Source organism: Pantherophis guttatus, chromosome 11 (genome assembly GCF_059756535.1).
Source record: "Pantherophis guttatus breed Tessera chromosome 11, ASM5975653v1, whole genome shotgun sequence".
NCBI lineage: Eukaryota > Metazoa > Chordata > Lepidosauria > Squamata > Colubridae > Pantherophis > Pantherophis guttatus.
The window spans coordinates 25200334-25223555 of NC_142073.1; the positions used below are offsets into that span (position 1 = coordinate 25200334).

At 42.6% G+C, this 23222-nt stretch overlaps 2 protein-coding genes across 6 annotated transcripts in view; both read left to right on the plus strand.

Moving 5' to 3' along the window:
* Window positions 1-23222, plus strand: part of PDCD2L (programmed cell death 2 like) — a 539967-nt gene that overhangs the window by 505792 nt on the left and 10953 nt on the right. The window contains exon 1 of one of the 5 annotated variants that reach the window (XM_034425564.3): window positions 22844-23077. The exons of 1 other annotated variant lie outside the window; for it this stretch is intronic. In XM_034425564.3, the coding sequence (XP_034281455.2) occupies window positions 22970-23077 (108 nt within the window). In that variant the 5' untranslated portion in view covers window positions 22844-22969. Of the gene's footprint in view, window positions 1-22843; window positions 23082-23222 lie in introns of those variants that run through there. 3 more of the 5 variants (XM_087877129.1, XR_015729611.1, XM_034425565.3) reach the window with 3 other exon arrangements.
* On the plus strand, window positions 1829-21989 carry LSM14A (LSM14A mRNA processing body assembly factor). The gene is made up of 10 exons (XM_034425563.3): window positions 1829-2030; window positions 9878-10041; window positions 11611-11743; window positions 11973-12092; window positions 14854-15024; window positions 16290-16355; window positions 17092-17268; window positions 17929-18091; window positions 19218-19458; window positions 20141-21989. Exons 1-10 carry the CDS (start codon window positions 1910-1912, stop codon window positions 20162-20164), a joined length of 1380 nt encoding a protein of 459 aa, XP_034281454.1. The 5' UTR covers window positions 1829-1909; the 3' UTR covers window positions 20165-21989.

Consider the following 23222-nt stretch of genomic DNA (forward strand, 5'->3'; position numbering starts at 1 on the left):
AAGTATTTTGATCTACACTACGCAATCCTGGGATGGATGGCTTTATACACATTTGATAAAGAGCGCTGGTAGCGCAGCAGACTAAAGCACTGTTATTAACATCAGCTGCCTGCAATTACTGCAGGTTCAAATCTCGCCAGGCTCAAGGTTGACTCAGCCTTCTATCCTTTCTAAGGTAGGTAAATTGAGGACCCAGTTTGTGGGGGCAATAAGCTGACTTTGTATAAATATACAAAAGTATGAAGGCTATTGCTTAATGCATTGTAAGCCGCCCTGAGTCTCCGGAGAAGGGCGGCATATAAATAAAATTAAAAAATAATAATAATGAATAAATAGTGTGAAGAAGTGCCTCATCTAAAGTTCTTCTAAAGTTCTTTCTGAATGGGCCGCAGTGCCAGACAAGTTTGAAGGCCCCAAAGGTGTTTTTTCAAGAGTCAACTGGACTTTCTTGCTTTTCTTTGAAGACGTTTCACTTCTCATCCAGGAAGCTTCTTCACTTCTCACTGGATGGTGGGGAACAGAAGGATTTATATTCCTTGCAAACAGCTGGTCATTTGCATCCTTTTAGAGCAGGGGTTTGGGTGGGGTGGGGTGGTAGTGGTGGTGCAAGATGATATTCCAAGGGGTGCGAAAACTTGGGTTTAGAAGTTTCAAAATTATAGTGTTGATGTATAACTATATGCAAGGAATTGTTTTTTTAAGGGGTGGGAGAATATATATAGGAGCCTGAGTGGCGCAGCAGACTAATGCTACTGATAAAGGTAGTATTTAGCTTCCAGCTGCCTGCAATTACTGCGAGTTCAATTCTCACCAGGCTCAAGGTTGACTCAGCCTTCCATCCTTTCTAAGGTAGGTAAATTGAGGACCCGGTTTGTGGGGGCAATAAGCTGACTTTGTATAAAATATACAAAAGTAGGAAGGCTATTGCTTAACGCCTTGTTAGCCGCCCTGAGTCTCCGGAGAAGGGCGGCATATAAATCAAAATAAAAAAATAATGTCAGAAGCGTCCTGGGGGTGCGGGGTACAGAAAAGGTTGGAACCCCGTTTTAGAGGGTCGTTGAGGCTACTTGGAGGTTTCTGTGTGTCAACTTTGAAGGCTTTAAGCCTCCCACAACTCCCAATATTCAGAGTTCCGGGCGGGGGTCGAGATGCCTGACTCGGAGCCTCCTCCCCCCCTCGTGCCAGGGAGCTGCACCCAGCCGCCTCCTCAGGCCTTCTCCTCCAGGCCAGGCACCTTCGGGCTCCTCCCGCGCCAGCCGCCCCGAGGCAGATCGAAACCTCCGGGCCCGCGACGGTCGCCAGCCCTGCCTGGATCCCTCGGCCGCCTCGACGGCCCTCCCGGGGGAAAATCTCCCCGCGGGTAGCGCGGCCTTCTCCTCTTCGCCCTGTTTCTCGGAGCGCTAGAAGAAGGTCCGGCGTCCCCGTGGAATTCAGGTGGCCGCCAGGCGAGACGGGGCCCTTCGGCCCGGCGGCGGAAAAGGAGGAGCCGGCAGGAGGAGGGCCTTGCGGCGGCAGAGGCCCCCCTGCTTGAGGGGGCCGCGAAGCCCGGGACAGAGATGCTCTTTCTGGCCGGTGCTGCGACCAAGCAGCCGGCCCCGAGAGCGACACAAAGACCGTCGTGGCGGCGGAGGCCTGTGGAGGCCGCGACTCTCGGGCATCAACCGGCCTGACAGGCGATCCGAGCCCGCCTGGACTACAACTCCCAACATTCATAGCGGCGGCCTTCCAATCTCCCGGCCCCCGTTTTCTCCGGGGTTCTCGCGAGATGTGGCCGCTGTTTCCCGGCATCCATTTCGTGGCGCTGGTGAAGGCGGTGGCCGCCATATTGGGAGCGTTGGGGCGGCTGTAGCCCGGAGGCCGCTGGCGCGGAAAGGAAGCGGAGTCGGCGGCGGGCGAGGTCGGCGGCGCCATGAGTGGGGGCACGCCATACATCGGCAGCAAGATCAGCCTCATCTCCAAGGCCGAGATCCGCTACGAGGGCATCCTCTACACCATCGACACCGAGAACTCTACCGTGGCCCTCGCCAAGGGTGAGGCCGGGCGCTCCTCGGGCTTCCCAGGGCCTCCTTCGCGGGTCGTCGGCGTGGAGTATCGGGAGGCAGGGCCGCGTCTCGGCGCGAGCGAGAGATCCGGGGCCGCGAAGCCCTCGTCGGCCGGCCGTCCCCCACACACTCATACACGGGGACCCGTCCCTCCCCCCCCCCCTGTCTCCTGGTGGAAGCCGAGGGCTTGGCGGCGTTGGCCTTTGGCAGCCGGTTCATCGATCGGCCTGTTGCTGCGTTTGTCTTGGAGAGGAAAATAGAAACGGCTGTGGCCTGTTAACATGGTCCCTTTGCCTTCTGTGGTTGACGCGACGATTCCCCCGCCTTAAGCCCGAGTCGCCTTTGCAACTCTGAATAAAAAGAGCCTTTGGGTGGTTCGAAACGGTATTATTTGCGAAAATGAGCATTGACAGGGTATTTTGTTTTCAAAGATCCCCCCCCTTTACTTTTAACGCCTTTCCTAGATCATTTCAATACTTGATCTTGTTTCTGCTTCCACTCCACATTATTGTTTGTTGAGTTTCATCCCTTTTGTCTTTTTTTTTTTAAAAAAGAATCCTCACTAAAAAAAATTTAAAATTTGATTTATATGCCGCCCTTCTCCGGAGACTCAGGGCGGCTTACAATGCGTTAAGCAATAGCCTTCATACTTTTGTATATTTATACAAAGTCATCTTATTGCCCCCACAATCTGGGTCCTCATTTTACCTACCTTAGAAAGGATGGAATCAGCCTTCCTCAGCCTCAACTAATTAAGTCTTTAGATACTCTTAGAGTGGATAGAATAGCAAAGATCCCAACCTTTTGGGTAAATATTTCTGTTCTGTTTTTCATTCCTTCCAGTTTTACTGTATGAAATAGTGTCACTTTTTGGAAATAATTCTTTGGTACAACATGTGTTGTGCATTTCAGAAGCCTTTTCGGCCCTTCAACATCTTCAGGTAGACATTTCCAGATTAATGTCTGAAGTTGTTGGACACGTAAATTGGGATCTTAGCTGAACCTGAAGATGTTGTCAATCCAACTGTCCCTGTATGGGGGGACTGGAACTCTTGCTGGAGGTGTGAGTTGTAGTTCAAAGTATAAGAACTATTAGTTTTGAATTTGACTGTGAAGTAGACATAGCAAGCAGCAGACAGATGTGAAAAAGAGAACTTGTGTCACTTCCCCAGGAAACATTAAATGAAGACAAAATTTGATTACAGGCAAAACATCTTGACTAACTAAGCAAACTCTGCTTACCCAAATTATAGGAACCACAGTACAGTATTTGACTGAAATTTTGTAAAGGGAGACCTGATGTTTAAACTGTTGCTGCAGGCAGAAGGTACAAAAGATAGCTCAGCTCAGCCTGTAAAAAGGAAGCCAGGCATAGTCTGATTCCATAGTATAACAGCTTCCATAGTAATTCACATTTTCCAATTGTTATGATTATTTTCTAAATATACTGAAAAGTTCTGTTTTCCTTGGTACATAATTTCTGTATTTGGTTGGTCACCTTGGTTGTAAGATATTTTTAAGTCTGGTCAGTATTTAAAAATGCTGTTAGCTTTTCACTGTGGAAACATGTATAATATGCCAATATCAATTGCTCAAATTGCATTGGCTGATAAGTTAGTAACACGATTGTTACTGGCTTCCCCATTGATTTTGCTTGTCAAAAGGTTGCAAAAGGTGATCAGATGACCTTGGGGCACAGCAACAGTCATAAGTATGAATCAGCTGCCAAGCATCTGAATTTTGATCACATGATCATGGGGCTGCTACAAAGGTAAGTGTGAAAAATGGTCATAAGTCATTTTTTTTCAGTGCTAAACGAACGGTCACTAAACGAACTGTTGTAAATTAAGAATTACCTGTACATGCCAGTTGTCAAGCCCCTGAATTTTGGTCATGTGACCATGGGGGTACTGCAACGATCATAAATGTGAAAACTGGCCATAAGTCATTTTTTTTCCAGTGTCTTACCTACAAACTATACTAGACAAATGTTTGTGAGTTAAGGACTACCTGTATAACAGTCACAACATCCCATGGCCACTTGGAACCTTCCAACAAACAAACTCAATGGGGAAACCTGCAGGAAGTCACAGGGTTGTAAGATATTGTGATCAGTGATCCGTGGTGATTTCCTTAACAATGGCAGCTAGAACTGACGAACTGCCATTGTAAGTTGGACACGGTAACATGATACTTCACTTTATGGCCATGTCACTTAGCAACAGAGTTGCCAGTCCTAATTGTGGTTGGTGAGGGCTTCCTGCCCATCTGATGCTCCTGCTTGTGAGTTCTGTGTGGGACAGTCCTGGAAAGCTGGATCTGTAAAAGTAGAAATGCTTCTTGTCCTTGATGGTTGTGTACAGATTGGGACAAGACTACACTTTTGGGTTTGTGCTGTTTAATGTAGCTGCTGCATTTTGGTTGTCTGATGTTTGATTTGATTAGAGGCGTACCAGATTTCACAAATCATTTGGCTAACTACGCTATTGAGGTGTGGAGAATAGAGTAGTTTAGGGAATTGATTGTCTTCTATTTCACAGTATATTCTGACGTGATATAGTGGTATTTTAAAAGATTCAATTTGTCAGTCAAAATTAGAGATTTGGATTATAAAAATGAATCGATGCTCAAGAACAACTTGCAGAAAATTCAGAAAATTAACAACATGGAAATACTAAAAGCAGATAAAATATTTCTGGGCAGTCATGTGTTGCGTGGTGTGCCTCTTGGTATATAGGTAGTCCTTGAATTATGACCATAATTGGGGCTGGATTTTTAATCACTAAGCGATGCAGTTCAAATGCGAAGTCATATGAACACATTGCTTAGCGACTGCAATATGGGCATTCCCCATTGCCGTCCTTAATCAAATTCTACCCATCATTAACCAAGGATCTACCCCAATCCAAGCCATTTCAAGCTTGGTCCCTCCCAACCCCAACCCTCAGTAATGAAAAAGACTGCTTCCAATTTCCCCACCTGTCTTCTCTCCCCCCCCACCCCCAAATCTCTGCCTTTTGGGTGTCCTGCTCCCTGCCTTGCAGTACAAGTAGCACCATAACTGTAAGGCTTTGGGGCTGCTTGCCACACTGTTGCTCAGTCACTTCTGGTGTGCCATGACTCTGAGACTGCAAGAAGCCCTGAACCACAACATGAAGACCAGTTGCTGCAGCCACACAGTGCAAAGTCAACCGTGGGATGCCACACTGCATTGGCAGCGCAAAGCCATAGCAGCATCAGCCCTGGCTCAGCTACAGTCAGTCCCCCCCACCCCCAAGGTCCCTGCCACCCTGTGCTCCACTGGCCCAGCTGATCTTTGCCATCTTCTTGCTCCTGCTGATGTCAAGGCGTGCCCAGCCTGGCCTTTCATGAGACAATTGCTGGCCATGGGAGGCCATCTTAGCCAGGTCCTGTGAGGAAACTGCCGTTTGCCACCTTGGGAAGAGAACTTTATATGGCTAGCAGTTATCTTGTTAAGGACCTGTGATGACTCCTCGGGACGCTTCCCCAGATATATCTCCAGATGTCAGCTCGGAGGAGAATGAACCAGTTGCAGGCCCGTCTGGAGGGGAGTTGGCCAATGGCTCCAAGCAGCCGTCTGAGAGGGATTGGGCTGAAACAGAGCTACAGCAGGACAGCCTTCAGGTGGGGAAAGCATGCAGCTGGAGCCGGCCAGTGATGGGGAAGAGGAACTGCCTCCTGCACTGATCCAAGAACACGCAGGGCAGAGAAAAGGCAGGAGCAGAGAAGGTCAGCCAGATTACTCCTAAGGAGGCAGCCTCGCCCTTCTTGATGGGCTGCCCCAGAAGTTGGCTTTTTAGCACAGCAGACAGAGGGAAGCCATGCTGGGAACATCGTCTTCATTTCCTAGCCGTCTGTTTTCTGGTCGTTGTGATTCTTTTCTTGCTTTGGATTGACAATGTGCCTTGACTTGGATCGTGCCTTGTGAACTCTGGGCCTTTCTTGCTTCGTGAACCCTCTTGTGTTGTGGATTTAATTTTGGTTGGGACACTTTCAAGTGCCTTGTGGACTCCTTGGCCATTGCTCTGTGGACTAGCATCGGTCTGCTTGTGGCTGGACTTAATTGGGACAGTTCTGGGTTTTTGGTGAAGGGAGTTGCAGGAGAACCCACTAAACCACAGTTTTGTATATGTGTGTGTGTGTGAGAGTGAGAGAGAGAGAGAGAGACAGAGACAGAGACAGAGAGACAGCCAGCACAGGACCAGGCATGGCATCATCAGTGGGAGCAGGAAAATGGTGAAGGGCAGTAGGGGCTGCAGAGTTCAGGGGGCTAAAAGAGCATAGATGGGGAAGATATGTAGGTGGGAGGAGTTGTGCCCATAGGTGTGGATGGGCTATCAAGCATCCAAATTTTGGTCACTTGATCATGGGATGCTGCAACATCTGCAACTTCAGAGACCGGACATGTCCCTTTATTCAGCAATGTTGTGACTTGACTACCTGGGTGAGAAGCAGTTGCCACAGCATATGGGTAGTCCTCAACTTATGATCACTATGTTGTTTTAACCTTTTAGTTGTGTCCATCTGTAGAATTTTTAACAGGATGTGGACTTGTAAGTGTTTCTCTACTGAAGTCAAAGGTAAAGCTGTGTGCTTAGTTTGTGAAATACGGATCGCTTTGTTTAAGGATTACAGTTTGAATCCCTACTCTGTGACTAAACACAGAGAGAAGTTAAACAGCTTGACTGATGCAGAGTGGGCACCAGCATCTGATGCTTTGCTAGCTAAGCTGGAAAATGAACAAGATTGTTTTTTGCCAAGCTTCACACATCCAGGAGTATCTCACAAAATCGCAAAAAACAGTAAGCCATTTTTTGATGGGGAATTTATCAAGGAGTGTTTGGTGGACTCTACAGCGCTACTGTGTTCCAAGAAAAAAAAGAGGCATTTAAGAATGTGCCCCTATCTAAATGAACCATAACTAAAAAGATTGAGGGCATTGCAGGAAATCTGGAGTTTCAGCTGCCAAACAAAGCAGACAATTTTGACTTTTTCTCCTTGGCTTTGGATGAGAGCCTAGACAGGACATAGGCTGGCACACAGCTGCCAGAGCCTGACTTGACTCAATATCTTCCGACCCTGTGGGGAGCTTATTTACATTTGATTCCTACTTTCCAGTTGACCTCACATAGGCCAGACAAGGGCTGGATGTGGCCTGGGGGACTACACAACAGTCAGATCATGAGAAATTTGCAGTTTCTTTCAAGCCAAAGGGAGGCCAACATTCTTACCCGCTTGCCAACACTAAAGGAAGCCACACCATCAGCTGATCAACCTTGCAGATACTTGTCCATGTTATTAAGTGCACTGCGTGGTGAGTTTCCAAGGCAATTTCAAAACTTCAGAATAGTTGAGAATAAATTCACTTGATTTTTTCCTCCCTTAACTATTCTGCAGTGTAGATAATACACCCAGCAATGTTCAGCTCGAATTCATTGACCTGCCGTTTGATACACTACTGGCAGAGCCCTTTTAAGTCAGCATCACTGCTGGGTTTTTACTTTTCTCTCCAAGTGGAGGAGGACTTTCCACACATGAGGAGGCATGCTCAGAAGATGTTAATTCTCTTTGGATCTACCTAAAAATGTGAACAAACATTCTCTGTGATGAAATTCAACAAATCCAGATATAGATCTTCTCTCACTCATGATCACCTATCAGCTGTCCTTCGCATATCAACCTCAGACATTGAACCAGACTTCAGTGCCCTTGTTCCGTCCCAAGACAGACTGAATTTCTCTCTTTGAATGAGAAAAAAGAACTGAAAAACATCAAAGGCACTTACTGCTTTTTGTATAAAGTTAATTAATTGCAGGTCTTTTAACATATTGCAAAGCATATACATTTTCAGTATTGTTGGGTTTTTTTGTGAAGGTTAGCAGTATGTTATGTTGAAAATAAAATGAAATAATGATACAATGATTGGTGTTTTTACTATTTCTTACTGCTGTAATTTGAGATGCTCCACATTTTCATAGCCTAATTGGAGTGTGTATTCTTACCAGTAGCAGCTAACTAAAACCATATAATTTACTGCTTTTTATAAATCAATTTAATATTAAGCAAATTTAAGTTCAGCCTATTGGTTTGGCCTTCCAAAACAGTCTCAGTTTCTCATGTGGTCTGTTGGGGAAATTAATTGCCCATCCCTGTTCTATAAAGACTTCTTCCCCCACACAATACAAGCAGTTTTTCTTTAGTGACTGCAGTTAAAGCAATGATGAAAAAGTAACTATGGCCTCTCGCATTTTGGACCTTGGCAGCCCAGTAAAGCAAAGGAAAAGTGAAGTAAGGATCATAAGCATAGTCATGGTCTTGCTTGATGGTCAAGTTGCCGGTCCCAATTGTGATTGCTAAATGTGGACTACTACTTGTTCGGAATCAAGTTTGTCGATCTAAATGGCACTTCAGGTGTTTCTGCAAGGAGTGTAGTTGGCCTGCTTTTTCTCTAAACCAACGGATGCATTGAAGAGCCAACACTACTGACGTCACTAGCCTGCTACTCCCAGATGTTCCACCTCTATATCTATATCTGCTGTTTGTTTTAAATTTAATTTAAAAGGACAGATTAAAAATATTGGCATTGTAGAATAATAAAATTATATCCAAGTGAAAGGGCAGGTAGCTTGCAAGTTTCCTTGTTTTGTAGCCTTGAAATATATTTTAAAGAGGCTCTGCTCTTATTTCAAGCTGCTATTAATTAAAATGTTTAGTATTCTGAATTGTTTTCAGCTATTCCTTTCTTCGAAGCTGTTCTTAATTTTCTCTTTAGGGTATTACTGTTTTAGTAAGAATTTGTTTAGTTTGAACAGTGTTTTCTAATAGAATCTCCAGCTAGAGTGGCGGGAGATGTTAAGGTCAAGCTTAAAGTCCTTGCACTGCAGAAAGCAGCACAAGCCTGACCTCCAGAATCTCTCCAGCATACCTGGCCGTTCCATAGGGAATGTAGTCAGTCTGGTGAGATTCTTGTAACTTCGGTGACTAACGATAAACTTTTTGCTTAAGACTACAGTGGATGGTTCTGGTTGCTCGTGTCTGATGGACCATTGGTAGCTAGGCATGATGTGACAGGTTATTGTAGATTCATCACTGAGCAGTATGCAAATGCTGAAATAAATAAGACATTGTTTCAGATTGATATGCCTCTATTTAGCTCTCCTGTATTTTTGAGAATACATGTTCATTTGAAAATATTGTCATAGTAGACCAAATATATGAGTAATATTGCTCTAGGATTCCTTAGAGCAGATATGTCTAACCTGCAGCCCACTGCGTGCAACCCTGGACAGCTAGTAATGCCACATCACAAGATTGTAAACTTTAACATTACTATGTGATTTATGTACATTAACTATTGCCCAAAACGATTCTTCTTCACTCAGTGCAGTTGGACACCCATGGCTTAGAGCAGGGGTGTCAAACTCAAGGCCAGATCTGGCCCACGGGATACTTAGATCTGGCCTGCGAGGCCGCCCTTAGAACAGCGAAGGACCGGCCTGCGGTGCTTCTGCCAGCAAAAACGGGCTCCCAAGCTCTGTTTTTGGCCGCCTGGGCTTCTTGCAACCCTCTGCCAGTGAAAACGGAGCTCGGGAGGGCCGCGCACTGTGTGCAGGTGCCCCTGACAGGAGTGACGTTGACCTGGCCAAACCCAACCTCCAAACACACACACATACACACACACACCAGGTCAAACACAACCCTAATAAGGCCCTCAGTGAAATCTAGTTTGACACCTCTGGCTTAGAGCAAATACTTTAATGATTCAAAGTCTTTGTTTGCATATAACATTGATATAAAATTGTTTTATTCTGCAGTTTGTTCATTTGGAACTGAAGACAGACCAACGGATCGACCTATACCACCTCGTGATGAAGTATTCGAATACATTATATTCCGCGGAAGTGATATTAAGGATTTAACTGTTTGTGAACCTCCTAAACCACAGTGTTCTCTTCCCCAAGATCCAGCAATTGTTCAGGTACCACACTATAACACACTGAGTTTTATGAGAGTCGGGTCTAATTGTGAAAAGTGTGTGTGTGTGTTTTTTAAAGTGCATTAAATGTTACTATACATAAATATTTTCTGACTATTTCCCTGAATTTGAGAGAAAAACACCCAATACCTTTGCACAATGGATTTTTCACTTCCCTCTATCCCCAACAGTAGAACTACAAGTACTTGAGGCAAAGTGAAAGGCATTTGTTAAGGGAATGGGCAAGTCTTTATATAGGGTACAGAAATAAATGATACATACGCTTTATATATGCAAAGCAACAAATTAAACCAATAGCATTGGTGTGCAATCAAGGCTTTTGTTTTGTTAGACATGAAAAAAGGCAGAAATCCTTAAAGTATGTTACATCTTTTCCTTTTGTCCTCGGGGATTTGTTTCTTTAACACTTGCAGCTTTAATAATAAAGAACTTCAGAGGACACTTCTATCGTTTGGTTGCTGAAAAGGCTAGATTTTGTACATCAAAGCTTTGGCTCAAGGGAAAAACGTGATTTCCTAAACTTAAAAAAGAGACATGGATGCCATGCTGAAATGCTGATTATCACTAATTTATTAAATTGCTAATAATAAAGCTTAAATTTCATATAACACAATTACCAACAGGATATCATGAATCTTAAATAATTATTAATAAAATAATGATCAAGGCCAATATCTAATATGTAGTCCTTGACTTACAGCTGATCATTAATGACTATTTGCAGTCACGACAGCTTTGGAATGGGTGCCGTAAGGCACTTCTGACCAATGTAAAACACCATGCTGTTACCTGCTTCCCATCACATGGAGGCATTTCGAGTGTTTGACAGCCTGTTCGTATTTATGACCAGTTGCCAAGTGCCCTGCAATCATGTGATCACCATCTGGAATCTTCTCTGCCAGTTTCCCCAATAAGTCAATGGGAAGCCAGCAGGGAACGTTGCAAATGGAGAGGATATTAAATTTGAAGTCTCTTCCTCCAGTGCTTTGAGGGATTTCCCCTCCCCTCTGGGCAGGATGGGGAAATCCTCCTGCACACTAGAGGAATGGGCCTCAAATCAGTTGAAAGTGCCATGGTTCAGAGTCTTTGAACAATGCTTTTCCACATCACTGAGGAAAATGCTAGCAAATGCCTTAGCAAGTGTTTATAAATCAACAAATGTACAAATCATGCAAGTGACAAAAGCTAACTTGCCATGCATATTGCTGCTAGAACAACAAAACATAGAATAAGAGGGAGTGGCCAACATAACTTAAGAATTTTAGTGGACATAGCCTCGTATTCAGGTTGAAGTCATTGTTATTCCATACTTTATTATCTTAATTAATGGCTGATGAATTGATGAAAATTAAAATTATGTATGTCTCCAATGTGTAAAATGAATTTTTATGAAAGGACAATTGCATTTCTTGCACGCCATTGATTGTGAAGACTTAAAAGAAGAGCCTCTTTTGTTCTTATTGCTGATTTCTAGGAAACGGCACAAAATCTCTTTTGGGGCTCTATTTTTCACTGTCTTGATGAGTCTCTTCCAAATATTGTTTTCTTCAGTCTTCTCTAGGATCATCTTCTACTTCTTCATTCCAGTCTGTGGGATCTTATGGTCCTTTCGGCAGAATGCCGGCTTACAGTCAGTTTAGTCCAAGCCCCTTAGTGAGCCAGCAGTTCGGGGCTGTTGGTGCTGGTAAGCTGCATTGTTTTTTTCTTCAACAAGCAAAAGAGATTTGCACAGTGGACAGAGGGATGCCTGAAGCTCTTTGAGATGCTCCCTTTTGGATGAGTTGAGCTTCTGAGTGGCCTTCAAGGGCAATCCCATATAGAGCTCTCTACCCGTAGCCGACACCCAAGGTGTCTGAGTGACTTCATCTGTTTAAAAAAAAGGTAAAAATAACATTTCTTTTATCTTGATGCAGGAAATTCATTAACATCGTTTGGAACAGAAACTCCAGCGAGTACTAGCTTGTCCCAAAACAGTGCAGTTGGTTCCACTTTTACCACAGATGCAAGATCACTAAAAACACAGCTCTCTCAAGGTAGAGAATTAATCCTTTCATATTCCTTATAATTGTCATTCATTCAGTCATGTATTCCACAATGTAATAGGTGTTCTATAAATCGGGTCTCCAACCTTGGCAACTTTTAAGAATTTGTGGACTTCAACTCCCAGAATTCCTCAGTGAAGCGAAGCTGGCTGAGGAACTCTGGGAGTTGAAGTCCAGAAGTCTTAAAGTTGCCAAGGTTGGAGACCCCTGCTGTAAAGCTCTACTCTCCAAACAGTAATGATAGCACAGGTTTAAGCATAGCACAATATTTTTATATGCCCTGCCCTGTTCGGATATTAAAGCCTTGTGCTGAAGTTCCTTGAATGTTGGATCACATTAGATCTTAGGTAATTACAGGTATAATTTCTAAAATCCTTATTTGAGAGTAGTCTGTTTTCTACGTAAGTGTACTAGTCAGCAGCTATAAATGCAAACAAACATATCATAGAACAGGGGTGTCAAACTCGATTTCATTGAGGGCCACATCAAGGTTAATTGTTTATATTGTATGTTTTTAACTTTGGCTGTGCACCGCCCCGAGTCCTTCGGGAGAGGGGGCGGTATAAAAATCTAATAAATAAATAAATAAATAAATAAATAAATAAATAAAGGTTGTGTTTGACCTTGGGGGTGTGTGGCCAGGGGGCGTGGTGAGCTCGACATCACTTGTGTTGGCGCCTGTGGTAGCCACTGTGCCAACGGAAATGGGCTTCCAAGCTCCGTTTTAGGCTGTGACAGCCTCCTGCAACCCTCTGCCAGTGAAAACGGAGCTCTGGAGGGCCACAGACAGCTCTCCCAAGCTCCATTTTCACTCACAGAGGGCCAGATATAAGCACCCCATGGGCCAGATCTGACCCCCAGGCCTTGAGTTTGACACCCCTGTCATAGAAGGAACCTAGATTCTCATGCTGTTTTTTGTTGGATATACAGATAGTCCTTGACTTACAACCATTTGTTTAATGACCAAAGTTACAACAGCGCTGGAAAAAGTGGCTTATGATTGTTTTTCACACTATGACCACTGCAGCATCCCCATGGTCACATGTTCAAAATTTGGAGACTTGGCAACTGGCATGTATGCTTGGGCATGGGGATTGGACTAGATGACCTACAAGGTCCCTTCCAACTCTGTCAATCTGTATCTATATGTATGATGGTTGCAGTGTCTCAGGGTCATGTGATTACCGTTTGCATCCTTCTGATAAGCAAAGTCAATGGGGAAACCAGGTTCACTTAGCAGTGTTACTAACTTAACAACTGCAGCATTTCACTTAACAACTGTAGTAAGAAAGGTGGTAAAATGGGACAAAATTCACTTAATACCTGTTTTGCTTAGCAACAAAATTTTGGGCTCAATTGTGGCTGTAAGTCAAGGACTGCCTGTATAACCCTATTCTTGCATCATTATTGAAAGCTTTATCTCAGTCTAAGGTTGACTCAGCCTTCCATCCTTCCGAGGTGGGTAAAATGAGGACCCAGATTGTTGGGGGCAATATGCTATTTAGTATACTGTCTTTGGTGTAAGCCGCCCAGAGTCCTCGGAGAGTGGGCGGCATAGAAATATGATTTTTTTTTAAAAAAAAGAGGTGTTGATTAAGTAAACTCCATCAGACAACAATGGTGCAAGCTTACAAAAGCTCTGATAAATTGCAGGCCTAGATTGGGCCTGAGTGAGTCTAGGTTTATTGAACTCTATGAATTTTGGGTGGTGTTACTGTTGAAAAATCCTTTCCTCTAGAATTCAAGATCATAAACTACTGTACTACGTTCTTTGGTATAAGGAAAATATTAATTTATATTCTCTGGCTTTCAAGTACAATTATATTTGGTTCGTTTTACTCTATAATTACACATTATTTTGTCTGTTCTGTAGTGGTATTCAAAACATTTCAAATTCAATGTATTTCAAAACTGAATGCCTTTTCTCAAATTCAAAACAGTCGGTCCAACCTAACCAGAATTGCTGCAGTCCTCTTTTATGATTCCAAAAATATTTTGAGCTCAAAACAAGATATTTCAAACTTAAAAATTCAAAATATTGTTTGTGCCCTTCGCTATCTACTGCTGGCTTTGTTATTTGAATAATTTCATAACCTGTTTCAAAGACATGTCAGAACATACATTTCACTTGGGAGAAAAAACTTTCTGAAAACATAATTAATAGTACTACTTTTTAGAATGTTCAGTGATCTGATTAATGAAATCCCATAATGTTATAACATTAACATAATAATTAAACATAATTGAAAGGTGTTTTATTGTGCCTTTTCCTAATAAACAGAGTTAATTTGTGCAATGAGGATACACAATCTGTTTTACCAATCAGATAACATATCTCCTAGAACTTAAGAAAGCCATTTCCTTCTTGTTCAGGCTCTCTTTTTAAGCTGTTGTCTTAAGAAAATGACTATAGAACATTAATGCCATGTCTTGAACAAATTTAAATAAGTGATAAAATTATCCACCACACCTAAGTCTGGCAGATCCAGTATTACTGGATCCTTTCCTCCTTAAAAGAGAGAGGAGAAAAATTTATGGGAAGTGAATTAGTGACTGAAGATAAAGATTTACAACAAGACGAGTTCCCTTTCTTTAAAATGAGAAAGGGGGAATATTTTCATCTGGCTTTCCAGTTAAATTCTATTTGAGAAAGCTACAACTACTTCAAGTGAATTAGTAGATTTTCAAGGCATCCTTAAAGGATTAAAGGATATTAGCCTAAACTAATACTGTATTCCTGCTTCTCTTTCAGCTCGGTCCACCCCGCCTCCCTTAGATCACTTGAGAAAGAGTCCGACTCTGGAACAAGCAGTGCAAACGGCCCATTTACCTGCCTCAGTCCCAGTTGGGAGAAGTTCTATTTCAAACCGACCACTTGGGTCTATCAACCAAAAAACATTAGATCACCAAGATCACAGGAGAGGTAGAATATTATTGTAATGTGATATTGCTGCAACATTGTGTTTGATGGGGTGTTTTAGACATGTTGGCCTTTTGAAAGTCCATGTAATTGAATCTTGATTTGTTTTATGTGCTAAAGTGGAATAGTGATTATCTGCCTGCAGGTAAATGTCAGGCCTTGAGATAAAATGAGAGGTGCCTTTCTCTGTCTTGTATCTGGGGAGATACTTTTGGCAGCAGAGAAGTCTCTTCCGTGGTGGATTCCAGCTTGGAAAAATTCCTCCTTTTGTTCTGGGGCGTATGTAGAACAGAAAACGTAACGGTTCTTAATCTGGAAACAAACCCATCACATTCTGAGAGTTCCACTAAACCTTTAGAGTCAGCCAGAGTTTGGCAGAAATGAAACCAGGAATATTTTGATTCTTCCCAAGCCCCAGATGAGACAAAGCCTGATGTGGGATGACTAGGGCAAGGCTAGCACACACTGTCATGTTTCTCTCCTCAGGAGCTAAGAGTGCAACATCTCTCACCTGCTCCCATGGCTCTGGCTTCCCACTCTGACCTTCCCAGCACCTTTCTTTCTCCCTTCTTAGCCACTGCTGCTGCACCAATGCAGGAAATGCCACCAGCCTTGACCTTTCCACTGCCAACATACAGGTAGTACTTGCTTAAAGACAGTAATTGGGGCCAGAATAGTCATCACTAAGCAATGGGGTTCACTGGACCATGCCACTTAGCGATGGCAATTAGCAGGCCTCAGTCACTGTCACTAAGCAAGGACCTCACATGATCCCAGCTTCCCCATTGCCTTTGCTTGTAGGAAACCAGCAGGGAAGGTCGTAAATCACAGTGACGTGACACTGTGATGGGTGGAATCCAGGCTCATTGCTAAGTACCTGAGCTGTGTTCATGTAAACCACAGGGACTCTGCGATGGCCATAATCTTGAGGACCATTCCTAAGTACCACTCATTCAGCACCATCGCGAGTTCAAATGGCCACAGAGCAAATGATTGTTAAACGAGGACCACTTGCCCTTTATGCAGAGACCAAAGCATGCCCTGACCCTGTTCGTTCTGCTCTGGGGTCAAAAGGCACAGCTCCTGTTTCAGATATGTAACCACTTCAAATGTGCACAGAAAATCTTGTACATCTGCATTTGAAGCAGTGAACAAGGCGGCTTTCTCACAAACCCCTACTGCACTTGCTATCAATTCTGTGCTTTTGTGCTAAGCAGAATTATTAATCTGTTTATTATAAGTATTATTTGCATTTCCTCTATTTCTAGCTGAAGCACAGAAGGTGACAAGATGTGAAACAGAACATCTAAGAAATGAAAACAAGCGACAAATAGGTAAACTGAAATCACTTCTCAGAATCAAACATTCTGCCATAGGGTGGGCTAAACCACAATGATGCCATAAAACTTCTTCCCGGCTTTAAAGGGTTGAGATATAAGAACATTCTCCCCCCTTCCCTCGTTTTCTGCTTCCTTTGGACATGAGAACAACTGGATAGAACATCTTGCATACAGAGACGGTGGCTTGTTTCAGCCAGTGCTGATTGGAATAAACCAGGCCCAGAGTGGATCTCAGTTCTGATCCACAAACAGCTAGCTCCTTATTCAGACATTACAAGGATGTTGTTTGTGAAAGAGAAAAAGCAACTTCTTCCCTCTCCTGAGAGAATTTGGGAGGGGGCCTTACTCATGAGCTTTCTTTCTAAGGATACTTAGTATGTTTTCATCGCTGATGACTGTTGAGTTTGTGTCTCACCCAAAATGCAAATATTTTTGATCCTGAAATGATTGACGAATAGAACAATCTTCAGTCTTATGAAACACATTAATTCAGGATTTCTGTGACTTTTTAAGCTAATTAATCCAAAATAAAACATTCAGTATGTCTTCAGGAAACTGATCTTATCTGGTGACATCAGATATAAGTTGTTTCACATTATTAGTATCAGCAAACAGAACATTGCCCATTGGTCAATGTTGAATGTCATTTGAGGATGTTTCTTTACCAAAATCTGGAAATCTGTGGTGCCTTTAGACCCTGTTCATTTTTCTTTTTCTTTTTTGGTTACAGTTCCAGGTGCACCTTCACGGAGGAGCCGGGGAGGTCATCGGGGAGGCAGAGGAAGGTTTGGTATTAGGCGGGATGTTCCTATGAAGTTTGAGAAGGATTTTGACTTTGAAAGTGCAAATGCACAGTTTAATAAAGATGAAATAGATCGTGAATTTCATAATAAGCTAAAACTGAAAGGTAAGTGGTGAACAGAGCCTTTTTTATTTTTATGAGGCTTGCTGACTTTGGAGTTAAGAGTTATGGGTGTTTTTGTTGAAGAGAGGTTTCATTTAGACACATTCAAAGTCTTTGAGTTTTCTCCTACATAATTTTCCTTTCCCCTAAAGTAATTTGCAAAGTTGTCTTACATTCTAAAATGCAACACTGTATGTACCAGATTTAAGTAGCCAAATAGTCTGAGTTAATAGAATGTAATTATACAGTTTTCAGTGGATTCAGTTCATACCAATCATGCTTAGAATAGATTGAAAATTATCATGACATCATGATTTCAAGTGGTTTGATTCTAAGTGTAACTAAATCTGGATCTAGCTGATTGTCCTGGTGCAACTTTAGTTTTTGCTACTTACAGGAATATGGTAAAGTGTGGTAAAAGAGTACGAAAAGAAACAGAAAATTAAAAGAACCATTTTGTGTTTCTTCCCAGTTTTGGGGTTCCTTTCCCCCATGTGACAATGTTGTTTGCAATCATTGAACTGTTCTGCTCCAAAAGCAGCTGCACCCAAGAAGATCAGGCAGCGATAGTGAATTTAGATGGTTATCTGCCTTTTTTTCAGAGATTATTTTCCTAGAATGGTCATTGAGGATGGTCATTTCCCCCCCCCCTTGATTTTCTAGAGGATAAGCCTGAAAAACCTGTGAACGGGGAAGATAAAGGTGATTCAGGTGTGGATACCCAAAACAGTGAAGGCAATGCAGATGATGAGGACCCGCTTGGCCCCAATTGCTACTATGACAAAACCAAGTCTTTCTTTGATAACATTTCCTGTGACGACAACAGGTACCAAGTTTTTCTGAGCAAGCTACACATGGCATTCCTTTGACACTAACAGGCAGTATGTCTGAGCCAGAATTTTGCATGTGAATGGAGAACTGAAGTTTCTTTTTCATATTAAGCAGAATGAAGGCAGTAGAATGAACTGGACTAGTCCAGCATGTAGGTGGGTGCAACTTTTGATTGCAGTGTCTGCAATTAAAAATGATTTCTATCTTATGCGAATACTAGTAGCTTCTTTTTATAAGTATAATCTTTCTTCTGTATTCAGGCATGCCACAGTTCATTCTACTCTACTCATTTTGCTGCAGGACTAATGAACCATAGATGGAGACTTCTGAGCTTGTCCAGATTTGAGCATTTAGGAAAGAAAGACCCTCAACTCTATTTTTGAAGTGAAAGGTTTACTTTTATTAAAGTCAAATGGTTACAGCATAAGCAAAGCTGGATCTCAATATTCCCACGCAAAACCGGCATTTTTCCCTCTTCCCTGGCCCTCCCCCATTGACTGTCAGTGTCCAATGATATTTGGCGCCTCTTTGCTGGAGTTTCACAATCAGTTCTCATAGCTCTGTTCTTGATCGGCTGGCTTCTTCTGGATTGACACTTATGGTTCCCGTCACCCTGTCATTCCCCCCTCCTACTTCCCCAATCTCTCCCCCTCTGCATTTTATGGAAGGATGCCAGCAAAGCAGAGTATGCTGAAGATGGCAGACCTGGCACTGAGATTCAGTCTCATCAGGCAGGTTCTCTCAAAATCCAAGGCTGAGGCAGTGGACAAGGTTGTTTCATCATTTTTCTCTTGCAAAAAGGTGCAACCTATTTTTTAAAAAAACATTTGAGACTTCTAAGCACTGCATCAGTTTATCAACAGTTTAATGAATTCCTTCTGATCGCAGTTCTCTCCCAAGTGGAACTTAATGAAGATGTTGGCATTTCTAAATTCACCTTTGGGTGTCCACTACTAAAGGTCTGAGAAAGGGGTTACATAATATGCTGTAATACAGTTTTTACTTTTCATTTTGCTAACTAACCCTGGCATTCCTAGTGGTCATTTTCTGGAAGTATCTTTTTAGGAAGAAATTGGTCATAACTTGAAGCAACAGCAATGTGTCACTTCTGTATCTTTCAGAGACCGAAGACCAAACTGGGCAGAGGAAAGAAGAATAAATGCAGAGACATTTGGAATTCCACTGCGTTCAAACCGTGGTCGGGGGGGATACAGAGGCAGAGGGGGAAGTGGAGGAGGAGGTGGCTTCCGGGCAGGTAGAGGACGTGGAAACACAAGAGGAAACTTCAATGCTCCTCGGGGTTTTCGTGGTGGATTCAGAGGTGGCCGTGGTGGCAGGGAGTTCGCAGATTTTGAATATAGGGTAAGGCAATAACCAATATTATTATCTGTAAATTGCTAATTATAGTGCTATTTACAGAACTAAAATAGTTTAGATAATTCACTCACTTTTTTCTTTAATTATGGTACCATTATCTCAGTACATCTTTTATGATTTTTACAAATATATATTTGGCATAATATTATAAGTACAATGAAATAGAAAACAAAACCTGAAATGGTTCTATGAATCTTCCTGCCAGTTTTTCCTTTCCTTTCCGCCACTGGTAGGTGGCCTCATTGAATTAATTAAGCAGCACAATAAAGGGGCTACAAATTCATGGTGAAATTTCCTTTTTATCAAGTCAGACCATTTCTCTGTCTAACATCATTAGCTATACTCCCCAGCAATAGCAATGAATTGGGACTTTTCACAGACCAAACATAGGTGCTAAAGGAAGATGCATGGCATAAATTGTTCTATTCCATTCATATTTTGATGTACAGTAGTTATTCTTGTAGCTTATTTATGTTACATAGCAGATAGGTGGCAGGGTCTAGTAGATGTAATGAAACTCATTTATTCATTTTGAAAATTTGATGACAAGTTTATTATTTATCAAATTTGTATGGCTGCCCATCTTTCAAGATGTTTATGATTTTGATCAAATTGACTTTATACCAGCTTGAACAAAAAATAATGTTAATCTTGTATTGCTTTTTAGAAAGACAACAAAGTTGCAGCATAATCTACAAAGAATTTGAAAGCAGGTGGACTTGCTGATCTTCATGGTACCAAGGAGGTGTTGGGTTTTGCAAAGAATTATGTTCATTTGCTGTTAAAACTTCACCAGCACTAGCGTTCGTTTTTAATTTCAAAGGAGGAGTAACTTTTTTTGAAAATATGGCCATCTTCAAAAACAAGAATATTAAATATATTTGAGATAGAAAACTTAAATACTTTCTTACATATAGTTAAAAGTATAAAGCAGTACTTCAGTGGAGTTTTAGTATTTTTTTTTTCATTACAGAAAGGGTTTTTCTGAATTAAAATTGTATTTTATAATTGCTGCAGGCTATAAAGACAATTGTATGCAGAAGGCCGTCAGTACTGTGAGTGTGTTGATCCAGTGAAGGTTGTATTTGAAATCCTATAATCTCTTTTCAGATAGTTGTAATTTTTGTCAAATAGGATGCTGGGCAGTAAAAAAAAAAATTCGGTTTGTCAGTAAAGAAAGTATAAACATGGAAAATGCTGTTTCTTGGGCAAAGGAAGCTTTTTATAGTTGTATAATTCCATGATTATCCCATTGCCAAAGAAACACTAGGGATTTTGTATAGCTGTATAAAAAGCAACTAATTTTTTAAGAATAAACATTTTTAAGTCTACAAAACTGCCGTGTTGAAATGCTAAACACATGTTTGGAGGGTTTCTTTCTAGCTTTTCAGCTTTAAATTTGTTTGTTTTTATATTTTGACTACCAATAAATATTTGAAATGTTCTTCCATTATTCAGAAGGATTAAAATATTTCTCTTGCAAGAAATCCATTTTCTAGTTTTTGGTCTTGCTGTAGGATTGGACCACACTAAGGGACTATTTAGATAAAGATAAATCTTTAACACTTTATGCACAGTTTGCAGGTCATGTTATGATAGTAAGTGAAAAAAGAGCCAGTCACTGACTTCTTGTTCCTATTGATGTGCCTGGAATAAAAATGAAATGTCTCCATGTGCCGATTCTTAAAATGTTGTTTTGTATTGTTGGCATACTCAATTAAGAATGATTTCTTAGTGTCTGCGATTGCCAGAGTTTTGATGGACTGTAGCTTGGAGACATTGACTGTTCATTTTTACCCCAGTCTCACTAGAGTGATTTTGCTTGGAGTAACTGAGGTTAATTCTGAATAACTAGTTATGACTTCTTTTGCTATTAAGTTATAATTAGATACAGATCTTTAATAATTTGTATTTTTATGTATATCTGAAAGCCGCAAGAATAAAGGGATCCAAAGATTAAAATATTTTATCTAATTTGCTGAATTTTTGTTCATTTTCCTTCGTGTTCAGTAGTGATAAAATGTGGATAAATGCACTGTTGGCAAATGGGAATACTAAAGTGATAGAACCGTAATTTTATATTTTTTGTATAGCACTATAAGGAAGTATTTTGTAATTCATTTCCATATGAGGTCAAGTATTTGGCAACTGTAGAAATAGATACGATTTTGTTTAGTAATATTCTGCATGTGAACGCCTTTTTGGAATCCACAAATCATGATGCTGAACAGTTTGGAGAGGGCTTTTTAGACAAAAGGCAAGTGCTGTATTGTTGCAATAACTATGTATACTGTATAAGGTGTCCCAAACTTATTTAAACCAGATAAATTGTAAATACCAATGAGATATTATGAAGGTATGATTTGGTTTCAATTTACCCATCAGTTATTTGAGTTTACTAATTGGGGTGTACTGTACCCCAATGAACAGCAGCATGACATCCCTTCAGTGTATCTTGCTACGGAAAAGTGGGCCTTCTTACTCTTAAGCCAGAATAAAACCATTCAATAAGAAAAGTAATCTTTGTGAAATTTCTTTACAGCTCAATCATATTCTAGACATAGATATTTGGGGCAATTCTTTTGGCTCACTTGTTTTAAGACCATGTAAAGTTTATCAATTAAACCTACAGCCTCACAGCTTTGGATGGAAACGTGCTTAGTGTCAATTTTAACCGGACTTGTTTTTAATTTTTTGATTATTTTCTTATGTTACATCTTAATGGTCCACGTTCTTCTATTACCATTCAATGTCAAATAACAGAGAATAGGTTTGCCCTATTAGGATCATCTAATAGGAAGCAAAAGAAAAAAAGAATAAATACACTTGATGTGCAGGAAAACCAACATTTCCAATTTCTGCTTTTGAAAACCTGTGACTGGGCCCATAAAGAGCGCAAGAATGTTCACCCTCATCCCACGGATGCCGTTTTTGCACATTTATATTTAAAAAGGCGATTGTGGGCCGCAGAATCAACGGTTGGATGGCCTCCTTACCTTGTAGGGAGGCAGCCCCTCTTCAACTGCCAACGCTTAGCAGGGACAGGCCTGCCTGCCACGAGAGAGAAACGGCGGGTGGCTTTCCTGTTGCTATCCCTGGCTTGACGTGCGAGGCCTGCGGGGAAGGGGGCTGGCTGGGTGGGCCACGGAGCTGCCCCGCGATCAGCAAGCCCCTCTCCCGGAGGCCGAGTTCCCGTGGCCGCAGCCGCGGCAGCATTTGCGCCCCTCCCCCGGGGAAAGCCAGTCCCTTCGCGCCAGCTCCGTCCCGCCGCTTTCCTGCCTCCCCTAAGTTCCCGTCCACGGCCTCGGCCGGCGCCGTTCCGAGAGCCCCCCCCCCCCCCCCCCCACGAGCAGCCGCCGCCGCAGTCCGTCTTCTGGCTGGAAAGGGACAGCTTCGCGCGCCCACGTTTGGCCGCCCTCGCCTGCCGTCTCCGCGAGGGCGGGGCGCTTCCGGTCGTCCTGCCGCTTCTTCCGCCACGTGGGTGGCCCGAAGCGCCATGGCGACCACTCCGGCCCGGGTGCTGCTGGGGCTGCGCGACGCCGCCGTCCCGCCGGGCGATGGCCTCCCGTCGCAGGGCGCCGCCAGCAAGCTGGGCGGGTCTCCGGTGGGTTGGGGACCCGGGGCCGTTCCGCTGGAGGCCGCCGCCGCCTCCTCCTCCTGGCGGTCTGGGCGGGGCAGTAAGAGGGAGGCCGGGCTGGCTGCGAGGGTTCCCTCGGGAATAGCGAAGGGCTGGAAGGTCTCGGGAGGGT

What these genes read in the sequence shown, in the direction of transcription:
- LSM14A (XM_034425563.3), top strand. Translation starts at nt 1,910, where the DNA reads ATGAGTGGGGGCACGCCATACATCGGCAGCAAGATCAGCCTCATCTCC. An exon ending in AAAAACACAGCTCTCTCAAG is followed by an intron (nt 12,093 to 14,853) that starts GTAGAGAATTAA and finishes CTTCTCTTTCAG; the next exon opens with CTCGGTCCACCCCGCCTCCC. An exon ending in TCACCAAGATCACAGGAGAG is followed by an intron (nt 15,025 to 16,289) that starts GTAGAATATTAT and finishes CTCTATTTCTAG; the next exon opens with CTGAAGCACAGAAGGTGACA.